General features: G+C 38.4%; 1 protein-coding gene across 1 annotated transcript in view; it reads right to left on the minus strand.

The window, feature by feature from the left end:
- VCL1 (vacuoleless1 (VCL1)) overlaps window positions 1–14,118 on the minus strand; it is a 73,084-nt gene extending 58,966 nt beyond the window's left edge. The window contains exons 1-2 of the mRNA XM_089424158.1: window positions 12,279–14,118; window positions 11,343–11,633 (exon numbers count right to left, since the gene is read on the minus strand). Of these exons, the coding sequence (XP_089280284.1) occupies window positions 11,343–11,633; window positions 12,279–13,052 (1,065 nt within the window). The 5' untranslated portion in view covers window positions 13,053–14,118. The remainder of the gene's footprint in view (window positions 1–11,342; window positions 11,634–12,278) is intronic.
- Between the last annotated feature and the right edge of the window lie 6,838 nt (window positions 14,119–20,956).

Here is a 20,956-nt window from a genome sequence, read left to right on the forward strand (position 1 = left end):
TTATTTGTGTCCCTGTCACACTCGACCAATATAATCTTGCAGGTCTACTTTTTTATCATATCTTTATTTTTTGTTATTTTGTGTATTTAACATTAGTACCATCCAAGAGTAACGAGTTAGTGTTCTTTGGATTTGATCTTTGATTTGAAATGAAGTCAGATTTGATGAAGCTGGGACCTATTTCTTTTCACATAGACAGTGTCCTAGTATTAAATGATAAATAACTAATTTAAGAAGTCTAACGCTAAGCAACAATGGGCTTATTCAAGTACATGAAATTGCGTTGATGTCTAGCTCTAATATCTTAGAAAATTTTAGCAGTTTGTTTGCTGCTTGTTTAGAGGATTTTGTCAAGTTTGAAATTTTTGGTTTATTTTGGTCATATTTTTTTAGTCGCTTGACTTATTTCATGCATAGATCGACAGATCTAGTTTTATTTTTATAATTATTGTTGTTTTCTTTATATATTTGGTGGTTTGAGGAAAGATATTTGATTTCCTTTCACTTTGTGGCATGATTTCAACATCTTCACCTTTTAGAATATAGTAAAATATTATTCTTATTTTATGTTTTCTTGGAAAAGAATTATTGATATTTGGAAAGAGAAATAAGCCCTAGGTAGCTAAGCGAAGAGAAAAATGGTCTATGTACTAGGTTCCTGCGCATTCATCGTAGGAGACCTATTGGCATGAGACCGACATTCCTTTTATGCAATTACACTTTTTCAAGGCGGAGCTGAGTTTGCTGACTTGGGAAGAACACTGACAGCTGATCATAATGCTAAGGAGATTATAATGTTGGTTTCAAAAACAGGATTGTGAAAATTGTTTGCACTAGTTCTTCTTTTGGTCATATTTACTACCAAATTTGTGTCTTGCTGATTTTTTACATTTGTAATGACCTTGTGCAGAGATGGTTTGAAGAGCCCGATGTTAGAGTGTGAAGACTCTCTACAAACCACAAGGACTACATTTTCTTGGAGGGCACTCGATGTTCTTGGTGTTGCTGAGTCTCTTCGCTCGAAGCGTAAATGGATACAATGGTATGGCCATAACATCACTTAATTTGATCCTCTTTACCAATCTCCTAATATCATTTCAATACATCAAATTGCTTTGTTTTCATGGAATCCAAAGATACATCAGTAATGTTATTTTGTCTTGGAAATACTAAATTATTTTGTTTTGGTATCACCCAGTTTGAGTTGTTCTTTGCAACTACCACTTGATCATTTAACAAGCATTTGAAATTCAAAGTGAAATAAAGCTCTTTTAGTTTTTTTCCAGAAGAAGATTAGATGTTGATTGATTTCATTTTCCAACAAATGTGGTATTTAAGTTACTTTCTTCTTGCAAGTCGATTTTACCGTTATTAGTACACTGCTAGTAGATTTGTTTGACATGATCATTTTCTTCAATTTCAGGGTCGACTAGCTTAATGATAGTGTCCTTTTGCTTCAGCTCATGTTCATTCATCAGTTCTCAATTGATTCTCTCTGTGTTCAAAATGGATTCAAGTATCTTAGGAATTACATCGATTTCCATGTTCATTCATCAGTTCTCAACTGATTCTCTCTGTGTTCAATGGATTCAAGTAGCTTGGAAGTCACATCAATTTCCTTTTATATTGTATTAAAATGTACAGGAATGTCATAGTGGAATTGCTTTCCACAACAATACTTCTTTGTAACTATGGACTTTATCTCAACTCAACTGGATTTCATTTCTAACAAGAGATTTCCTTAATAAATTCCTCTTGACAAATTTTTCTGTTATAAAACTTTGCAAAAGCATACCCTTGGTATAGCTCACTACACAAGAAAATTCATTTTTGAAGCATAATTCTTATACTTGCAACTTTCATTTCTCTGTATAGACTTTCTAGAAAATAAATTGCGTGTAAAGAGTCTATATTCCACTCTTGGATTCATTTTGTTCGAGAGTTATGTGAAGGACTAACGAACCTAGTAGTCACAGGACGAAACAAACCCTGAGGCAGTAAAAATTTGTACATGGGTCCACATTTGCTCCCGTTATGGTCCTTACAGAGAGTGCATTGAAGGTAGGTATGTTGCAGTTGGTAGAATATGACGAATGTGCTCCCTTCATGTTCTCTAAGACGACAACTTACAATTATTTGACAATTTCCTCATCAAATGATTTTGAATGAGTAATTTCATCTAAATTTAACTGATTTTCAAACTGGGATTTAGTCTTCTTAATTTAACTGATTTTCAAACTGAGATTTAGTCAGTGTTATTGAGGAGTGAAATAGAAACTGATTTTCTCTTGCAGAGAATAACAAGGATTGGTGTGAGCTTATACTCTGCCTTATAGACCTTCAAATACAAATAAGCTCTTGTATCCCTATTTCAATCACATAATTTAAATGAATATAATGTCATTTTATTAGAAAAATGCAATGAGTATGAAATAGATCATCAGAATGGCCACTATAGCCCAGGCTGGTGAGAACTTGAGTATTTTATATCTGACTAAACACATGCACGTGAAAAGAAACATCACCTGACACAGACATGAACAAGATAGAATCTAGATATTAGAATTTTGGGGAAAAACAATTGTGCCTTAACAGAGAGCTTCTTATCCTACACCACACATTTCACTCTTTCAAGGTGGAGTTACAAACTGAACATGCAATGACTGAGCTGCATGGTCACCAAAGTTGTTACACACCCAAAAAAACAATGCTTCATATCGGCTTCTCAATTATGTGTGTTTAGCATTAGTGATATAGTCTCTTCTGAACTTTTATTTCAAGTAGAAATTTGATTAAATTTCAAAAGTGCAAGAAATCACAGAAAACCCTCCGGCAGTAAATTGATAGGATAAATCTTCAAAAAAACCTGGAAGCTGTCCTGTTCATATTGTCCTGGACTTTTTAGCCAAGTTAATATGTCTGTAAAGAATACTATTTTATCCTAAGAAAAGATTGACACTTTGTTTATCACCAGATGAAAATAAATTAGAAGCAAAACATCAGGTTGGTGACAAATCCAAAACAAGTTGCAAGACTGTAACCCAATCTGCAAAACATCAAAAAACTGATTGTCCCAGAGTGGGATGCACTATGGGAAGCTGTGCTGTCCCATCTTTTACTAGTGTCAGCTTCATAGCACCTGCTTCCATTTCCAGCAGCTCTGTCTTTAAGAGAGCATCGACCTCTATCTTGATAGTGTTGTCATCAAGAGATTTGTAGCTGATTTCCATTTTTAATCTTTATGGCAGCTGTTTATAGTCCTGTAGGACTGAACGTATGGATGTTTCAAAGCTTCATTAGCTGTTATTCTTTTGTTTCCATCCACTTGTAACATTTGTTTCAGCAAATCCACACCTTCTAGACACCCAACATTTTTAACAAATCTTGTGAGGGATGGGAAAGGCTTTCCCGGATTTGGAAATATGATATCCAACTACTCCTTTACAGATTGCCCACGAAATAGCGGCTCACTGATGAACAATTCTGCCGACATGTTATTTGTTGCTTTTTTCTAGACTAGCTCTCACAAAGCATTTGAGTTGTTCCTGTTCCTGGTTGGTTTTTTTATAATTTTATAGACAAGTTCCATGTCGTGGAAATGTGAAAAAAGATAGTGATATTGCCACCATATGGCTCTTATCATATATGGTTTTATACTTCTTCAAAAAATTCTCTAAGAGTTCACAATGCTAAAATTCACTAGGACTTTACAAAGTTTTATTATTTAGTGAAAGACTTGCCAAGTTCTTACAAGATTTTATAATTGAGTAAAATATTCGCCATGCCTGGTGAGAGATTCGCCAGAAAATTATATATACATATTATATTATTGATAAAATCGCCTTCCATTTTTCCTATATACCATGGAGATTCGCCCAATTATTATATTTATAAATTTGGGGGGGGTTCTTAAAATTTTCCCTGATGACCTCCATTGATCTGGGATCAATGAAACTGATATGGGATCAGTATGAGTGATTTGAGACACTCCCTTATGATATTGATCTGGGATCAATAAAACAGACTTCGGATCAGTAGAGAATGGTATGAGACATTCTCGATCAATTCTTCTTCTTCATGGTTCAGGAGAGCAGAGCAAAGCGGAGCAGTGCAGGGCACTGATGGCAAAGAGTACATTCGGACATATGGATCAGCGAATGGAGTTCTCCCTAGTTGAGAAGGAGTATTAAAATTGGCAATTAGGGCCAAACTCCATGTGGGTCATCTTATTTATGGCAACTAATATTTTTCTTGGATCCCTCTCATCAAGATATGTAGGATTGATCTAAAGATCATCTAATTTCGATAAGTATTCATGGAGTTATGAATTTATTTGTGTTATAGGACAAATCGTCAAGGTCGGCCAGCAACCAAATAAACCCCACATGTGCTCAATGTTTTAGTATAAAAGGAGATGACTTGAGAGTCATTTCACACACACTTCTATCTTGATTTCCCTCCACTTGTCTTGGGTTTTAGTGGAAGAGAAATCTAGGACAGGAAGCCCTAGACATTGGAGGATAAGAGGTTGCCCTAGCCGCAGTCAAGAAGAAATACGTTGCCCTAATCTAGAGGATGCAGTCATAAAGAAAAGCCCTAACACTATCAAGAAGGAGCCCTAAACCTATATGCTGGTCCTTACTAAAACACAAACCTAAAGGTTGCCCTAATGAAGCTATCCTAAGGCAGCTCAAGAAGAAGGAGGACGGTGATGTGAAGGGTCAAAGGGTCAGCGTGGAGGCTGCCCTAAACAGCGTGAAGGGTTGTGTGAACAGCGGAGCCTTAGCCGCAGCATGAAGGATCAAAGGGATAACATGGAGGCTGCCCTAGACAGCGTGAAAGGGTTGTAGGGACAGCATGGGGACAGAACGGTTAAGAGAACAATAGGCAAGCAACCAAGCCGAGGAGAATAGAAGTAATATGCTACTGTTTGTGGACGGATAGTTGGGTGTGTAAGGGTTGCCAGATGCCCTAACCAGTCACCATATAAGCAGTAGTAAAGGCAGCATTGGAACAACAGTGTTGTGGACAACAACAAAGTAAATAGGACAGCTGGGCTATAAGTTAATTTTAGGTATGTTCTATGCTTAGAGCAATTTATTTCAATTTTCACAGTTAGCTCAATATCTTTCCCAGATTAGTAATCACATCAGCATTAAAGTAAACTGCAGATAGAACATAAACATAAATCACAAAAGACAAGCCAAGACAAGAGGACACAAGATGTGACACTAGCCAGAGACAAACCCCAATGTGGGGAAACCCTTGATCAATTCTTCTTATATGTTCTTCAATAGTTCGGCAGAGAGAGAGACAGTACGTTTACAACAGAAGTCAACACTTTGACTTATCTAGATAAGAGCATAGATCATCTCTAAGAAGATGATACATGAGGTCAATTGAAGACATGCTGCTTCAACTGATTCTCCAAGGTGACTCCTTCACCTATCGTTGTGCTGCATTTCGTCATCATGTTGCATCTCACCACGCTGCACCATGTTGCACCCATCATCACTATGCTGCATCTCATCACGCTTCATTAATCATGACTGTACCCATCACTGTGCTGCATTATGTGCCATTGCTGCACCATGTTGCCATACTGACCTATGTGTTGGTTGCACCTTGCTTACTTGTTGTCCCTAGCATGCTTGTTGTCCTTAGCATGCTTGTTGTTGCATGCTAGTTGTCCCTTGCATGCTAGCTGTAACATTGCATGCTTGGTGTATTTGTTGCTAAGTACCATACAACTGTCCCAATGTTAGTTGTCCCTTGCATGCTGCTCTCTTTCGGAGACAGATGCTCCAACAGTTCCCGGCAGTTCCAGCAGTTTCGGCTATTCCTGACAGTTCCGGTAGTTCCCGACAGTTCCTGCAGTTCCGGTTGTTCTCGGCAGTTCCAGCAGTTCCGACTTTTCCCGGCAGTTCCCGACAATTCCGGCAATTCTGGCTATTCCCGGGAGTTCTGGCAGTTCCGACAATTGCGGTGATTCCGGCTATTCCCGGCAGTTCCGGCCTTTCCGGGCAGTTCCGGCTTCTGCCCTCTACGTCAGCTTTCCCGGTTGTTCCGGCAGTTCCGGCTTCTGCCCTCTGCGTCAGCTTTCCCGGTTGTTCCGGCAATTCCGGCTTCTGCCCTCTAGATTAGGGCAGCGTTATCCCTCAGGATCTCTCCTCCTACTAAAACCCAAAGACAAGTAGAGAGGAAGAGATCCCAAGTGTGTTTAAATGACTTGAAGGCCACCTCTATTTATACTAAAACGTTGAGCACAAGTGGGGTTTATTTGGTTGCTGGCCGACCTTGACGAATTATCCCATAACACAAATAAATTCATATCTCCATGAATACTTATCGGAATCGGATGATCTTTAGATCAATCCTACACCTCTCGATGAGAGGAATCCAAGAAAGATATTAGCGTCCATTAATAAGATGACCCACATGGAGTTTGGCCCTAGTTGCCAATTTTAACACTCCCTCTCAACTAGGGAGAACTCCATCCGCTAATCCATATGTCCGACTACACTATCTCTGCCATCAGTGCCCTGCACTGCTCTGCTCTGCTGAACCATGAAGAAGAAGAATTGATCGAGAATGTCTCATACCATTCTCTATTGACCCAAAGTCAGTTTTATTGATCCCAGATTAATATCACAAGAGAGTGTCTCAAACCACTCATACTGATCCTAGATCAATGGAGGTCATCCTAGCATAGGGAGTACGGTAGATACAACGATGCGTCCATCGATAGTACTACTATGGTCCCTAAGCCCATTTCCTTGCTCATTGATCAAATGAGAGGTACTTCCCATGAGTCCCAGACTACATGGGTAGGATGCCTCGACAGGAGAACTAATCATCCTGCCCACAGGAGAATGAATCATCCTACCCCACAGTCGCCACAGGAGAACTAATCATCCCGGCCCACAGGAGAACTAATCATCCTGTTTCACAGTTGCCATGGGAGAACTAATCATCCCGGCCCACAGGAGAACTAATCATCCTATTTCATAATTGCCACAGGAGAATTAATCATCCCGGCCCACAGGAGAACTAATCATCCTGTTCCATAGTTGCCATGGGAGAACTAATTATCCCGGCCCACAGGAGAACTAATCATCCTATTCCATAGTTGCCACGAGAGAACTAATCATCTCAGCCCACAGGAGAACTAATCATCATGTTCCACAGTCGCCACGGGGTATCACAGGGGAAGGTTGAACCTATCATCTTGTACACAGCGCACCACCAGGGGAGGGTGAGTCGCCACGGGGTATCACAGGGGAAGGTTGAACCTATCATCTTGTACATAGCGCATCACCAGGGGAGGGTGAGTCGCCTTGTGGTCATATGTTGCTCCAATAAGTACCCCAAGCCCCCCAAAGCTCAATGCATGCAACATGCAGGACCCTTATAAGAAGGTCTCTCAACAACTCCAAGTCATTCATGAAAGTCACAGATTTGACCTTTCCCCGAGGCTTTGACAAAATGTTTGCGACCTGTACATCAGTCTCAATGCGATGGAGCCTCCTCACTCATCGACTTACCATATCCCAGATAAGGCAGTGTCTGATGTCTATCTACTAGAGCAATCATCGAATACGGGATTCCTCAATAATCGAATCCCCCCTCTGGCCATCACAGAAAATCACAGTGGTATTCATCATGTGTACAAAGTTACAAACAACTCACTTAAGAGCTTCTGCAACCATGCAGCTTCACACGAGATCATACTCATAGCTGTGTATTCGGTCTCGGCGGTGCTTATAGCAACCGACTTCTGCTTCCTGCTCATCCATGATATCGAAGCAGAATCCAAAGAGAACCAGCACTAAGAAGTGCTCTAGTGATTCTCCACACTGCCTGCCTAGTCAACATTCGAATAATCATGCAGCTTCATATTTCCGGTAGTGTATCTCAATCCATGAGAGATTGTGCCCCGAAGATATCTCAGAAGATTCTTAGCACCAATCCAGTGAGGCTCAATCAAATATGAGCTCACCATGCTAACTGCAAAACATATATTCGGACAGAAGTTCACCAAGAACATCAACACGAATGAGTTTATGAAACTCAAAGGCATTTCCCAAATCTGGTCCGACATCACTACCATATAACTTCTGAAAGTTAAAATCCTCGAGGTAGTCACAGGCTTGCAGTTTATCATTCCACATCTGGAATCCAACTCCCTCTTACTTCTGCAAATGAGAGGGTCTGCACCTGTCAGAAATAGGTCATCCTCATAAGGTGCTGGTATGAGAGGTCTATCATCCACAACCTTCAAACAATGGTTTGGATCGGCTTCACTCTTAGTGAATCTCAGCTTCATCTGACAGCTATCAATCCTCTCATACTACGCCCGAGGAGTTTTACTTCAAGCCATAGAGGGCTTTCTTCCACCTGCATACGTGAGATTCCTGATCATCAATCTCAAACCCCTTGGTTTGTTCCAAACCTGTGGACCTGCTACATGAGGGGAATGGTCCCCTTGTAAGATTTTCCTTCGGTACATCTCAGACATGTACTTTCATGCTCTTTTTCAATTCAGGCATCCCTGTCACCATTTGACTCACAAGCCTCCGATGCTATTTGTCAATGGACATGGTCCCCAATGGACTTCCTGCAACTTGATACAACCCTGAACTCAAAAACATCTTTGAAAATTCTATTTTCAAACACGTACCTTTTCATCGATGAGTGCCACCTTGTAACCTTTGACTTACATTGCTGAAATGGACACCGGGTTCTTCTTGCGATCAACTACATAAAAGAGATTCTGTAAATGAATCGAATTACCCTCATTCAATTGAGGGGCAACATTCCCTACACCCTTTCCGAGATAGGTGGCATCGACTCCAAGTATAATCCCACGGTTGTTTTCGTCTTTGCCAAATTCGAGAGAGCACCCATCTATCTGATGAGGTGCCTTGAAGCACTACGATCAATAAGCCAGATTCCCAAAGAATTTGAAGGAGAGGGCGAATACAAGATAACGCTTCTTTATCTTATCATAAACAACATTTGATTCTTCATACCTGAGGTCCCTTGCTTTCTCTGAAGAGTCGGTCGTTTCCTTGATGACCTGCATTACCTGTCATTCCTCTTATCATTGAAAATGTCCCTGAAATGATTGTTATCTTCATCAAGAGATGTGTCTCTGCCATTCGGACACTCCTTCGCATAATGGCCGAACTTATTACAACCAAGGTATCTGCCTTTCCTTCCACCCTTAGATCCAGACTTTTGCTGCGCCATTCTGATAATATTCTCTGCTTCGACTTCACCCTCGGTGAATTTGAAGAGGGATGAGGAATCCACTGATCCTTTTGTCATTTCCCAACTGTCTTCGGTGATTGCTCTTTCACTCTTGCTTGGCCATTGTCTTCACCTCACTTCTGATACCATGTTAATTTTAGGTATGTTCTATGCTTAGAGCAATTTATTTCAATTTTCACAATTAATATATTTTCCAGATTAGCAATCACATCAACATTAAAGTAAACTGCAGATAAAACATAAATATAAATCGCAGAAGACAAGCCAAGATAAGAGGACACAAGATGTGGCGCTAGCCAGGGACAAACCCCAATGTGGGGAACCCTTGATCAATTCTTCTTATATGTTCTTCAATAGTTCAGCAGGGAGAGAGAGAGAGTACGTTTACAACAGAAGTCAACACTTTGACTTATCTAAATAAGAGCATAGATCATCTCTAAGAAGATGATACATGAGATCAGTGGAAGACATGCTGCTTCAACTGATTCTCCATGGTGACTCCTTCGAATATCGTTGTGTTGCATTTCATCATCATGCTACACCTCACCACGCTGCACCATGCTGCACCCATCATCACTATGTTGCATCTCATCACACTTCATTAATCATGACTGTACCCATCACTGTGTTGCATTATGTGCCATTGTTGCACCATGTTGCCATACTAACCTATGTGTTGGCTGCACCTTGCTTGCTTGTTGTCCCTTGCTTGCTTGTTGTCTCTAGCATGCTTGTTGTCCTTAGCATGCTTGCAGTTGCATGCTAGCTGTCCCTTGCATGCTAGCTGTAACATTGCATGCTTGGTGTATTTGCTGCTAAGTACCATACAACTGTCCCAATGTTAGTTAGTTGTCCCTTGCATGCTACTCTCCTTCGGAGACAGATGCTCTGACAGTTCCCGGCAGTTCCAGCAGTTACGGCTGTTCCCGGCAGTTCCCGACAGTTCCGGCTGTTCCGACAGTTCCCGACAGAAATCGAGGAATTTGCAGCTGTTTGACCAGCGTTGACCGCAGGGCTTTTGACCGCAGTGTTGACTCTGCATTGACCAGGTTTTACCAAGAATTTCAGGACTGTTTTGGGCTGATTTGGACTGTCCTTGGAGGCCGAGTTGACTGGGTTTGACCGAGCTTATTTGGAGTTAAGCTGTTTTAACATTCTAAGACATTGTGTCTTCAGCCTTCATTACTTTTCCAAGCTTCTGACCTACAAAAGCCATGATCAGGGCTCCGCAGAAATACACGTGGGTCACTTGCTTACTCTGATAGTTAATCCTCCAAGTCAAATACCTTACAAATTGAATGTAACATAATTCCCTCATTATTTCTCCAAATTTGGATACGTACTTTGTCTAATGCTGTTTATTATTTTGTCAGAACAAACCAGATAAAAATCATTTCAAAATGTGCAAGCAAAAATGAAGACTGCAATCTATTTCCGTAACGGAATCAAATCTACAAGAACTCTTGGCAAGGTATTTCAAGTCAAAAAGTGATTAAGAGATATATGAATTCATTTATACTACAAACTAGAAACTGTTAACAGTCAATTAAATGACTTTTAGACAATTAGGGACACTCTGATGAGTCTGATCAAGACGAGACTTGTCATGGAACACTTTCCCTCTGTGGAATCCAACCATGAAGATTTGCAAACAATTCTGTTCATCAAAAGAACTGAACATTTTGTTTTTGAAATCCTCCCAGCCTGTGACAAAATATGGGACAGGCAACATGGTTCATCTCTTTACTCAGTTAGAGAGGATATGTTTGAGCAATCTTTGCCAAATTGTAATAGCCATTTTTTCTTTCTTGGTCGCCATAGCTCAGTATAGACAAAACTCTGGGAAATGCGGAACTCTTTTGAGATCATTATTCTACTTGCAAAATGAAAAGAGGCAAATTTTCTTATATGTCGCACATAGAATTTCTACACAGGTAAATTCCCTGGTTCCATAAAGTCATATAACATATGCCGAGTTGCAACTATAAATATAGTATGCATAATTATAACAAGTGTGCTATTTGAAAAATACGCAAATGATAATTATATTCACATGATGAAAAGCATACCTTTGCACTTCGCCTGTCAAAGTGATCTAGGGCATCATATAATAAAGCTGCGGGTGATGTGCTTCCAATCTTAAAAATGGATTCAGTAGAGTCGGGCACACGCTGCAGAAATTCCATATTGGAATTGGACAGAATCCTTACACCATCACATTCAGGGATCAAAACCACAGGTTCATCATAAAAATATTTCACCGAGTCACCATAAGGCCCCACCATCACTAACATGTCTTCCCAATATAGCAGTACGCTATCCATTCCACACCAGACTAGCTGCTCTGGAGGTAGAGCTGACTGCACATACAATAAAACGTGAATTTCAGCATAGGGATCTTAGGATAGCAAGATACAGTCTTTATGGTAGACAAAAACCTATTGCGCATCATACAAAATGTCCCATTTGCCCCTGATATACGATGCACTCATAGACCTACCCCAAAAGAGATAGTCCACTGTAAATGGAATAGTCACAAAGTAGTTTAATACACAAAATGTCATATGGGTTTACAGCGCTGCACAAGAAGTTGAAACTTAAATATTGTGACTTAACCATGAATTGATGAACATTTTGCTTGTGATAAATAATGTTTTGCACTTTCTTATTTTAGTCTAATTGGGATAATGACAAGTTTGGGTTTCCCGCATGATTGAAGTTCAAGAAATTTTCAATGTGGTTTCCCAGTAAATTCCCAAAGTGATTAGGTGACACACCCAACAAGTCTCCAGAATTATCTGATGTTAAAATATCCTAAAAGATTTGAACAAACAACCAACCTTAAAGCATAATTGCCGCGTATAGCTCAAACCGCAAAGATAAATCAATATTCCCATTTGACAACTTTAACTCGTGGGGCTATACTGAATTTGAGAAAGTCGCGAAATAAGTTTTTCAGGCATTCGATAAATTTAAAAACAAAATGTGACAGAAAAAACACTCACCTCGCAGTTGAACTCAAACAGGACTTTTGAAAAGTCTGTGGAAACCATTAGCAGACGACCATCATGAGTAAAAGATGCAAGAAAATTCCCATTAGGCGAAACTGCCATCTTCTGCAAGGGCCCAATACCAATTCCCTGTTGTTGTACAGCCTCCTCCTCCACAACCAAAACATAGTCATTCACTGCAAGAAGTACTTCTACATTTCCCGACATAGTATACTGAGGCTCGATCACCGTCATGCAAAGTGGAGGCTCCTCAAGATTCGGGTACGTGAGCTTAAACGGTATTGGCCTCTGCAAATCAGGTATGCAGAAAAGCTGGTTCCCCTCGGTAAGACAGACTAAACCATTACCCCATATGATGCACTCCACCACATTCTGTTCCCAGCACTCCTTGCCCATAGAAATATGAGGTTCCTGAAGCTCACCGTGAATGTTATACCGATACACAGTGCCGTCTTGCACGACGCAAACCAGAGTTTCCTCATCAGTCCAACCCAAGCCAATCAACCTTCCACCAGGCCGATCCCAAACACTGGAAGCTAGAAGCCTCCCGGCTGAATTGAAGATTTGCAGTTTTCTTCTGGCTGACTCAGCATAGAGCTGGACAATCTTTGAATCATCTCGGATGACGGCAATTGGCCCACCGAAGCGGGCGCAGGCCACCTTGTGACGGCTTAAATCCATCTTCTGCCAGACCATGGAGTAAATTTCTGATTTTCGATAATATCGATTGTAAAGAGCCTGCCATTCTGCTGCTACTGAGACGGACATGGTTGTATTCAAATGCGCGGAAATCGCCAATGAGATTGTAGTTCAACAGTGAAGTCAGTGGCATGTCAATCCAGCAAAAAGGTTCAATTCTAATAGAGACACAAATAAGTGATTAGGGCAGGGTGCAAGTCCGGCCAGGTAATTTTAACCGAAGAGCCGAAGAGCAACGCCCGTCGCAACAGTTTAGCCAAATAAAAAAGCTTGTGATTAATGGACTACCCTTGAAGGGCCGTCTTGCTTGGTAAAATAGGCCACTTGTGGTTCCTAACGTACTCTGGCCAGCTGTAATGTTTCTGAATTTAAGAGGAGCCCTTTCATAAAGCATAATGTGAAAATTAATATCTCAACTGACCTTCAAGGACTATTTTGTAAGCCAAAACCCTGAAAAATAATTGGCTCGTAAACTTTGAATGGTGCAAGGCATAATTTCATCAATACCAACCCTAAATCCAAGCTTCATTCTAAATTTTCTATGCCAATAACCCTTGTTCGCTCAGCAATAACAAATTTTCCATTTGCTTACTCCAAAACCATAAAATTAAGCATGAATGGTACAAAGAAGCCAAGAACATTATCACAACATCAAAAATTCAAAACCCTTGCATTGGCAAGGCATCTCAGAGATGAAGCAATGCACGCGATCGATTTTACAGAATGTCCGGCGAGCAAAAATGAAACTAGCGCGAATCGATCTCTTTACCTTCAGTCTGAAGATAAAAAAAAACTTCTGCAAAATATGCTAAAAATGCAGATCGGATTGTGCACGCGACTTATTTGACAAAATGCCCAAGCGATATACACAAAACCCAGAAGAATCGATCGCGTTGGATTCAGTCCGACTATTCTCACAAAATAACGAACGATTGAATTCAGTGCTGTGAATCAATTATAAGGTCGGATTGGAGGAGATTATGAAGAAAAATGATGAACACCCTCCTACTTTGATCAAATTGCGAGCAAATCCTGCGAAAGCGTGCACAGGCTTTGAAAGTCTGTAAAGAAGAGAACTGGTTAGCTGACAAACAGCAAATTATCCTGATTACACGTTTATTTTAGATAATTGAAACGTAAATATGTATGATTATTTTTGTGAGTATTAAATATAAATAAACTAGCAATTGCATCTAATGGTGGTGAAAAGAATGCCTAACGAAGAGGGAATTTAAAAATTATCATAGATTTATAGTCTAACATTATTATCTATTAAGAGATTTGGATTTAAAAATTTCCATAGATTTATAGGTATCATCTATTAAGTATTTTGGAGGAATCAAATTTTTGGAAATGCCAATTTTTCTTTAAATTTTTTATGAGAAATTTTCTTGAAATTTTACATTCAAAAAGAAGTTTACATCTTAAGAGATTTGATCCCTCTTTACATTTAAGAAACTCATATTTAAAATGGATCTATCTTTATTTATATTTTAAAAATTAAAGGTGGATCTTAAAATCCTTCCGTGGGAATCATGGAAAAGGAAGATCTCACAATGACAAAAGCAATTTGATGATCTTCAGATCCTTCACTATTACGGGGAGCATTATGCTCTAGTAGATCCACTCTCAAAAGTAGCTTTACTTGTGGCAATTTGATGATCTTCAGATCCTTCACTATTACAGGGAGCATTATGTTCTAGTAGATCCACTCTCAAAAGTAGCTTTACTTGTGGAGGTTGGCATTTGTACTTGCCCATAACTTCGCATGGAGTTGTTTTTAATGCGACTTTTTGGACTTTCCAGTGCCGGAATCCAGCGGAAAATTTTGCGGGTGAAATCTTCATTTGTGTTATTTAAACTAGTTTTTTCACTGTATATATAGATTCATCACCCTGAAAAACCTCTTGGGCATTTTGCTTGTGCAGGGTTTACCCATCAAGCTTGTGATTTCAAAAAATTCCTGCCAGATTTTAGAGGAATTAGACCGAAACAACCCACCACAAAAGCTTCCAAAAAGTCTCACTAAAGACAACTCAAATTTAGCAATGGTGGTTTATCATAAATATTTTATTTTAATCTATTTAATCTTTATTTCCGATGAAAAGTTATATTTTTTCTCCTTTATATATGTCTCAAGCATATTTTGGATGATAAAATGTTTGATAACAAATCAAGTGCGTTGTTATGCAGTCAAGAGAATGTACTTTTTTTATTTTTATTCTAAAAATATCAAAAATATGTTTTTTTTTCCTTTTGAAAAAAAGGTAGTAGATGTTGAAAATAGCAATAAGAAATGCTAAAAATAACACTGCTATAAATAGCATTTCAAGATACATTCCAATTTTAGTTAGTCCCTAAACTAAAATTGAGAATTAAAATTCGAATTTGATCTTAGTAGTTGTTTGTAAAATAATTAATTAATTCATCTTGAGTTAATTAGTTGTAGAAAATCAAACATGAAGTCTATGTGAAGACATGCAACAGTTTCCCCTTTGATTGAGGAAGTTATCCCTTGATTAAAGGAGATCAGGATGAGTTGTACTTTGAGTTGTAATTAGTTAGCTCAGTTAACTGAGTTAAGTCCAGTTAGATTAGTTCCAACAGTTTGTGGAACTGATTGTGAGTTCAGTTAGTTAATGCATGCATGCATGTAACTGCTGCACTTCAAATAACTGAATATTCTCTCATAAATAACTCATGCATGTCAGTTCAGTCAGAGACCCAGTTGAGATCAGATGATGGGACAGTGTACTATCAGTTGCAGGAATATTCCATTGAGGATATCTCTTGCATGCAGAAGGAATTCATTCCTTGGAGATTGTGCAATTACTTCTGAGTTTGATGAGTGTGTGATGAGGCCAATTCACACAGGTGGCAGCATTGGACCCCAAGAGAAACTGCGCAAGGAAATAGAAGGCTTGGAGGATTGGAGGAAGGCATATATTGTGTCTATTCAGTCTGTGAGCTGTATTGACGAATTGTACTGAGAGCTAGACAGCTTGTGAGCTAAAGCTTTGCATAATCCAGACATATTTCCACTTGTATGATAATACAGAGATCGGGGTTTTTAGCTGAGGCTTTCCCCAAAGTATTCTTCTGTGTTCATGTGTGATTGATTTCTCATTCCCTATTATATGTGTTCTATTTGATCTTGCTCTAATCGATTAAGCTTCCACAAGTTTGTTTGTAGAAGTATATCAGGTATTTTGCTTTAGTATATTGCATTATCAGGTGATCTACAGTGAGAATTTCTACAGTAGATGTTTTGTTAAGGTACTTTGTGATTAAAGGATCATTGATTCAAAATTTTGTAGGCATAAATTCAACCATCATTTTTAACTAAGGCCATGCACCATTCGAGATAATTTCAACGTCCAATTTGAAACTCTATATGCACAAAATCAACCATGAATACTACTTAATGTAGCCCACGGCCTACGATATCCAAATCATTTTAGCCACTTATATGTATGAGTCATGATTTAATCTCCTTAGTTATAAATAAACTAATCTAAAAAAACAATTATATTCTCAATCTTATTAATCAAATTTAATTACTTATAAATATTAATAACAAATTATATTGTTATTTTAATCTTATACTCGTGAGTTTGATAATGTTGTTTTTTCTCTATCTATATATATAAATAATAGTATGTGTTTGTCGATGAAAAGCATGTCACTTTTTTTAAAGGTCTAAGGGTTAAAATGTCAAATGTCTAGAATAATGTAGGATATGCATACTTTTGTATTTATATAAAAATTAAATAAAAGGTAAAATATGCCTACTTTTTAATATACAAAAACACACACACACACACACACACATTTAAAATAATAAATAAAAGCATCCCAAAGTTCAGGTAATGGAGCGGGTGAAGTTCTGGTAATGGAGTCGGTGGTCTATCAACGTGAGTGGGTGGCACTCACATGAAAGGAAAATACAGGCTTTACAGGTTTAGGTCCCAAAAAGGTATTCGAGTGGGATAACCTTGAATATCCAGCACTATTCTCATTATAAAATATAGCGCGAACTTATTATCCCACTACCCTTGAGGGGATTTATAGAACTGCAATAGTACTCCATTAGTATATCCTCAATGCACTAGGAAAATTTATTGACTCTGGTATTGGAAGTCCTTTGGTATGGATAGTTCGACCCGGCTTGTTGTTCATGACACGATAGGCAATCGACGCACAAGGTAGACACACCTTCACATAGTTTGCAATTCCCTCTGTGGCGAATACGTACAGCTAGAAATATTAGTGCTTAGTTTCTCTGTAACACAATAAACATTCGTCACCTATTTCTCTTTCGTGTTTCGTTCTTCATGCAAACACTCATCACCCACTGCTCTTCTGTGTTGCATTCTTCATGCAAGGAGATCGAGAGTGACATGTGTCTGTCTATTTCTCGGTTTGAATTTTACACGTGTCTGCATAGCGAAGAACACAACTTTGAGTACAAAGCCTGTGTTATTTTCTAGTCGTCTCTAAATTAACGTGACATTGAGATCCATGGTTCGAATATCTGAGCTGAGTCTGGGGTATAGACATTCCTTCTTGTGCATCATATACTCATCCAGCAAAAGGTGTAGCTGCAACAAGGAAGAAAAAGGGAAAGTTGAAGGCTTGTGTTCGATGCTCAGGGAATTGCAGACTTGTTATCGAAGCATAGAAATCAGAGAGACATTTTGTATCCTTATAACTTAACAAAAAATGCAGTGAGCATCTCATGCTAAACAATAATGGTAGAAAGAAAACGTATAGAACAAGTCAAACCCAGCAAAGTTGCATAAAAAGCACTATAACATTCAAAACTTGCTAGTTCTTCTTCATGGTCCCACTAGTTATTCTTATTCTCTTGGTGCTAAATTTTAGTTTTCGCATTATAATGTATTGTATTTTAACTGTTCCCGATTGATTTGCAAGGTATTCAATACTAAAGACTACTACAATCTCATTTTGTGCATCGAGTGGGTTTCATTCGCCTTGGGGAGATTGAGAGGCATCTGGAGCGTGAGAGGGAGGTGTTTTTGGCTTGATGGAGAACAATGTCTCTACCAGAACTGTTCTATTCTAGAGTGCTTTGAGGGGCATCTAAGAGCGCGAGAGGGGGGTGTGTTTGGCTTGATGGAGAACAATGTCTCTGCCAGAACTGCTTTGTTCCAAAGTGCTTCGAGGGGCATCTGAGAGACTCAACAACTCTCTAGCCACCTTAGGTTCTGAAGTAATAACAGTTGGAGTAGACCCCAAGCTAAACACCATGAGCTTCTTGGCACCATGAAGACGAGCTAGACAATCAAGCTTGCGGTGAGCAAGACCAATACGGTGAACCGCGGTGAGCAAGACCAAGACAAAGGTTCACGTGTCAAATTTGGATAAGCTCGAGGAGGATGAAAACTATGCTCATTGATTCGCTACAATGAACAGTCAAATACAATCAAAATTTGAACTTTTATATATCTTCTAAAAAATATAGTAGAAGCTAAATTCAAACTGTATATGATAACAACATCACTCATATTGTCATGATCACAAAAATCCCCCTCATCACAAAAAAGATCAATGCGAGAAGATTCCTTTAACACGTGAAAAGGAGATAAACCATTATTAAACTGCTAAACTACTAACAAGGGACTAAAAAAGACTTAGGACTAGAAAGGACTTTTCATTTACAGTGAGATGAAAATGGTATTTATTTCGTGTTGTGGTAATTATTAAGTTTAATTTTAATGATGATAAATAAATTAATGTATTTTAATTAATTATATTTATTAATTATTAAAAAATATTTTAAATATGATTTTTCAAAACAATTTTCAAAAATATATGTATTTACTTATCTATGTTTAAAAAGTGATCTCATATTTAATTTTATTATAAAATCTATAATAAAAAAATAGTATTTATTTAATAATGTTGATTTTTTTAATATTTATAATTATTTATAATATTTTAATTGTATTTTACAACTTTCTTCTTAAATGTAATATTATTTTCCAAATAAATACAACAATTTTGTCGTTCCATCCCGACGCAATCTTGATAGAATAATGCATGAAAATCACTCATGGACCATGACAATGACAGATGGATACATAGGACAAAGTTGAGTGCTCGCTCTACGTCCGAGATTGTCCTTATCCTTAAATTTTCGAACATGACAACCCATTTCATGTTTTTTCTCATGCTTGCATGCCAAGTGTTTCCTTAGAGTGTTCTCGTGTCTCTGCAAATTTTATTTCTGCACTTTGTTCATTTGCCCCAGTCCCTTCTTTTATTTGTTTCAGTGCATTACTTTTGATTAGGAGGTCTTCTATAAGAGAAACAGTTACATAATTAGCCCTAGCCTTGCTAGTATGACATGTTCTCCTTATCTGAAATTGTGGTTAAGGAAAGACAAACTAGAATTGTGAGCTTTAGGAATTCTTCAAGTCCGTTAAACTTTCCTCCTATATTTAGCATAGGAGAATCCACTGGTAATGATCGCAAGGTGGAATTTCTATCTTCATCCTTGACAATGTTTGCTAGTTTGGCTGAATTGGGTGCATCTTCTCAAATCAACAGAATACCCATTTTCTAGAATTGTGAGCTTTAGGAATTCTTCAAATCTGTTAAATTTTCCTATGATATTTAGTGTTAGGAAACCAGCTCACAAAAAGATAGAAAAGATAGATCAACGCCTTAGAATTCAGCCTCTTCGAGGGGGCAACCTCCTTTACATTACACATATGAATAATTCTTGGATGATACGAATGACTAAACCTCCCTTCTATATATAGGAGTCTAAGGGGTCACAATATAATCAAGCTGACATAACAATAATAATATAAGGGCACAAAAATAACAATAATGGGTTTCTATGGGGCATACTAATAACAATATGGGGACAATAGGGGCACAATAATAACAATAGGGGATACAATGACAATAGTAATGGGGGAATCATTAGTATTATAGGGGCCTAACATGCCCCTCTCCTTCTGAAAAGTGTTGTCCTCAACGCTTGAGTAGTTTTGGATGCTTCTGTATAAAATTCTCATCCTCCCACGTGGAATCTTCAATGGATAAGTTCTTCCACTTGATGAGATACTCTGAAATTGATCGATTTCATAGCTATCGAGTTCTTGTTTCTGTGACTGCTTCCGGTTCCAATATGATTTTCCCTTCCTCATCAAGTTCTGGCAATATTGTTTGAACTAGGAGCTTGTCACCTATAACCTTCTTTAAACATGAAACATGGAAAACTGGGTGCACTCGGGAAGCTGCAGGAAGCTCCAATTTGTATGCCATAGTACCAATCTTTTGCAACACCTTGTACGGACCATAATACTTTGGTGATAATTTATTATCCTTCTTAGATTGCTTGAGGGACATTTGTTTATATGGTTATAGTCGTAGGAATACCCAGTCACCTACATCAAAACTTCTTTCGCTGCAATGTTGATTTGCCTGTTGTTTCATTCTATTCTGCGCCAACGTGAGGTTATCCTTTAAGAGTTGGAGAACTTGTTGTTGATGCTCGATGTGATGTTCCACTACTTGAACCTTAGAATTTTCTCTTAAATATGATGTGATGGATGGTGGATGATATCCATAAAGTGCCATAAATGGGGTCATTTTTGTTGCAGTATAGAAGGAAGTGTTATACCACCATTTAGCCAGAGGCAACCATTTGACCCATTGTGTCTATTTATCATATACAAAGCAATGAAGATATCATTCCAAACATTTGTTTACTATCTCAGTTTGCCCATCAGATTGAGGATGATAAGATGAGCTATGAGCTAACTGAGTACCGAGACAAGAAAATAATTCTGTCCAAAAATTTCCAGTGAAAATGGGATCTCTGTCGCTTACAATAATATTTGCGTTTCCATGTAGCTTTTGAATTGTTTCCGTAAATGCAGTAGAAACTGTACTGGCTTTAAATGGATGTGATAATCCACAAAAGTGTGCATACTTGG

Source organism: Pinus tabuliformis, chromosome 4_2 (genome assembly GCF_031772625.1).
Source record: "Pinus tabuliformis cultivar Carrire ecotype Pingquan chromosome 4_2, CPIR1, whole genome shotgun sequence".
In the NCBI taxonomy this organism is placed as follows: Eukaryota; Viridiplantae; Streptophyta; class Pinopsida; order Pinales; family Pinaceae; genus Pinus; species Pinus tabuliformis.